Genomic DNA, 4,027 nt, shown 5'->3' with positions numbered 1-4,027 from the left:
AGATGTCTTTGGTTTGGGGGCATGTATTAGTATGCAAGTACAGCTACACAGACTATTTGAAACACTGGGGCACTTGAACTCTCCAGTCTTAAATTTCTTTTAACCATTATGTTTATTTATCATTATACAGGAGCTAAAGGGAGAAAACTATATTTTGCTCTTTTTAAAAACTAATTTCAAATTATCAAGAAAATACAGAGAACTAACTCAATATGTTATTTATCTCAATTCACCCCTAGTTCACATTGCTAAGCACATTTCCTTCAACTCAATCTGTGCTTCATCAGTTGAACACATCATGACCATTTATTGCTCAATATAACATACTTGTTGAATGGTAAGACCCTACAAAGTACCAAAAGTAAAAAAACCATTGTTAACTTCACAAAATGTAACCAAGACATAATACAAATAGAGTTTGTGAATGGAGGAGAAGTATGTTAATGAAGAAATTTTAAGGATAGAGAAAGAGTTCTTCAGAAAAGGATGAATATGAAATGAGAGAAGAGAAATCGTGAATAACCTCAGCATGAGACCTGCATCAACAGATGTATAGAGACAGGGTAAAGGAATACATAATCCAGATTACTTTACAATTTCTTGGAAGAGGATGCTCATACCCAACAATTTCTTCACAGCCTCTGTGACATTCTTATTCCTAAAACTGTAGATTAGTGGGTTCAACAGAGGTGTGAGTATGGTGTAAAACACACACACCACCATGTCCTTCTCAGGGGAGTGGAGAGAGTTAGGTAGCATGTAGGTGTAGATAGCAGCGCCATAGAAGAGAATGACCACAGTCATGTGGGAGGAGCAGGTGGCAAGGGCCTTCTTTCTGCCCTCTGCTGAGTTCATCCTGAGAACAGTGAGGAGAATAGATGAGTAGGATCCTGAAATGACTATCACAGGGATGAGAATCATGAGCACACAGCACACATACATGAGGGTCTCATAGAGCCAGGTGTCTGAACAGGAGAGCTTTGTCACAGCACGGACCTCACAGAAGAAGTGATAGATCTCCCGGGATCCACAGAATGGAAATGTCATGGTGACAGGGGTGAACATGAAGCCATCTAAGGATCCCAGGAGCCAACAGGCAGATATCAGGAGAAGACATACCCTGTGGTTCATGAGGACAGGGTACCGGAGTGGATGACAGATGGCCACATAACGGTCATAAGACATGGCAGCTAGAAGCAAAAATTCTGACCCTCCTAGTGACAGATACAAGAACATCTGCATCCCACAGGCAGCAGCTGAGATCCTGTGGTTCCCCAGGACGTGGTCCATGAGCATCTTGGGCACAGTGACAGAAATATACATCATGTCCATGAGGGACAGCTGGCTGATAAAAAAGTACATGGGTATGTGGAGGTGGGTGTCAAAGAGGATCAGCAGGATCAGGAGGGCGTTCCCAGACAAGGCCATCAGGAAAACCACAAATATGACCATAGCAAGCAGGGTAGGGTGTTTGGATTGACTGAAGAGTCCCACCAGGGTGAAACCTGACTGTCCAGTGTAGTTGTTCATTAAGGTTGTAATGTTCCTGGGTATCTCCTAGGCAACCAAGAAACTTTGAGGTTAGTGACTATCTACTCTTCAACATGGAAACCTACTGTGTTGAGAAAGTTCTCTGGGATTGTAGATCAGAGAATGATAACTGTGTAAAAGTTAGGAGATTTGAAAACACAAGAATCATATTTTTGGTTAGAGTCATAACAACTCATATTAGAACTACCACAGTTCATGGTGGCAACCCTTCGCATGACAAATAGTGTTCTCTGTCAACGAGTTCTTCAAATTGGTGGGCTTTTTTGCTCTTAATAAACTGAATTACTGACCAAACAAACAAACACAAGGTAATGAAAGAAAAACGTAAGCAAGTAACCAAACACATTATTAAGAAAATATTAATGAATACACAAGTTGTTGTTAAGAACTACTACAGAGTTTCTTCTAGTATTAACACAGTTTATTAATATTTATTAATATTAACACACTCTCCTGTTTGGTATTTATTCAAGAACTCAGTTTTTAGAATAATATGTTAAAATGCCTTAACTAAATAATGCATAGAGTTTATTGGATTTGAAGAGTTCCACATCTGTTTGGATAAATAAATGCTCTTTAAACATATATTCATATAAACACATTTATATAAAAATGTAGACATAAAAATACACATACTATGCTTGCTTATGCTATGCTGGTTAGACAGTGGGAAGCATCACCCTCTTCAGGTCTTTGCTTCTCCTAGTTCATCTCCTCACAGGTTGTCCATTTGCTCTAAGCTTCATCAGGAGACTGAGGGTTTAGCAGTCACTGCTGGTTGCCAGACCAGGGCAGCAGCATCTCCGTGGACTGTCAGCCACTTCCCCCATAGAGTCTGAGGACAAAAAACCCAACCCTGAGATGTTCTTGCAGCAGTTCATAGATCCCTTCACTCCACACTCACCGTGCCTCTGCCTTAGATCCTGAGAGAAATCCACTGATACATTAACCTTGATTGCACTAAACAAGGTCATATACTGGGAAAATAGTACAAGAATGGGAGCTAAACTTGAAGGTTTCAATAGGTACAATAATGAAAAACAGCACCAGAGAGAATGTATCCAGTCTTCCTGACCAGGCTCAGTGAATGCCTCTTCTACATGTACTTTTAAGAGCAGAGATTTTTAAGTTTGTTTTTTAAATTTCTGCATGAGTAGATAGTACATTTTAGCAACTATAAGCAATAGGAAGGAAATGAAATCTCTTTTTTCAGAGATGGTAGTAATTGTGTCAAAGTAGGGGTTGTTGGGACAGCAATCACAGGTCTCAGCAACATTTTATATCTATGTTATGATTCTAAAAACAAAAACAGAAAAGCAAAACTGATACTGAAGTCGTAAAGAGCCATGTTCTGCCTGAGCTGAGAGGTTCTTGATGCCTTTATAAGTGTGGCAGGCAGATCTGAGACCTATGGGAAGAGATGGGCAGAGAGAGAGAGAGAGAGAAAGGAAATGGACTAAGAGATAGGGAGAAACGAGACAGTTTTCCATTTTACAGACATATATTGGTGAAAGGAAACTCAGATCTATTCAACAATGTAAGCTTTTCAACACTCACCTTATGTTTATCTGTTGACTCAGTTTATGGTGCTGGACACAGTGAAGAAAGACAGCGAGGGAGCCACAGGCTCTGAGAAGCCCTGCACACTGTCCGCTGGGTGAGTGGAGATCAGGAGGCAGATAAGGGGCAGGAGGTTTTTTGGGATGGTCAGAGTCTTCTCTTAAGTGGAGATCTCTGTAATCAGGGTCTCCAGGCAGCAGTGAGACTAGGAATGTGGTGTTTGCAGAAGGCAAGGAATTAGCAGCTCTCTTGTCCTTACTGCTGTGCCATCTGATGCCATGTGAACAGCTTGGTGCATTGTCAACCTTTTGCATTAGTGAAGGAAGAGCAATGACAGAGTAACATTCCAAGCCAGCAGCTGCTGTGATCCTCCCTGGTGCTTCCATGGGACTCACCATACTCTTCTCTTTTCTACATAAGAAGCCCAGGGTCTCAGGTATCTGCCTCATGCCACACAACCACTGTCAGAGTCAGTGCTTACCCTGTGAGTGGCCACAGAATAAGCACCTGTCTGAGTTCTATGGGAAACCCTACTTCTCCAGGAACATATTGTGTGGATTTATGTCACCTACTTCACATGATATGATTACAGATTATTTTTTCATTGTTCTGACCCTCAAAATAGGCCCACACTTGAAATTAAATAAATAACACAAGGCACAGTTCTGGAAAACTAATGCATTGTCATACAAATACTTAAAACTAGAGAAGGAAGAGTGGGTGTGTTGGCAGAGGCCTACTACAACCCTGGCACATGTGATACTAAGGCAGGGGGATTACCAATGTAATGAAGACAAGGCTGGTGTGTGTGTGTGTGTGTGTGTGTGTGTGTGTGTGTCTGTGTGTGTGTGTGTGTGTAGGGCAGGTAGATAGTAGAGAGACCTTGTCTCCAAAACACCAAAAATAAGTTAATTAA

At 41.2% G+C, this 4,027-nt stretch overlaps 1 protein-coding gene across 1 annotated transcript; it reads right to left on the bottom strand.

Moving 5' to 3' along the window:
• Nucleotides 1-585: 585 nt before the first annotated feature.
• On the bottom strand, nt 586-1,539 carry LOC116909575 (olfactory receptor 2T29-like). The gene has a single exon (XM_032913195.1). The coding sequence runs from the start codon at nt 1,528-1,530 to the stop codon at nt 586-588; it is 945 nt and encodes a 314-aa protein (XP_032769086.1). The 5' UTR covers nt 1,531-1,539.
• Between the last annotated feature and the right edge of the window lie 2,488 nt (nt 1,540-4,027).

Source organism: Rattus rattus, chromosome 9 (assembly GCF_011064425.1).
Source record: "Rattus rattus isolate New Zealand chromosome 9, Rrattus_CSIRO_v1, whole genome shotgun sequence".
Taxonomy (NCBI): Eukaryota; Metazoa; Chordata; class Mammalia; order Rodentia; family Muridae; genus Rattus; species Rattus rattus.
Note: the sequence above shows the minus strand (reverse complement) of the source record. Positions and strands in the feature narration are given on the sequence as shown.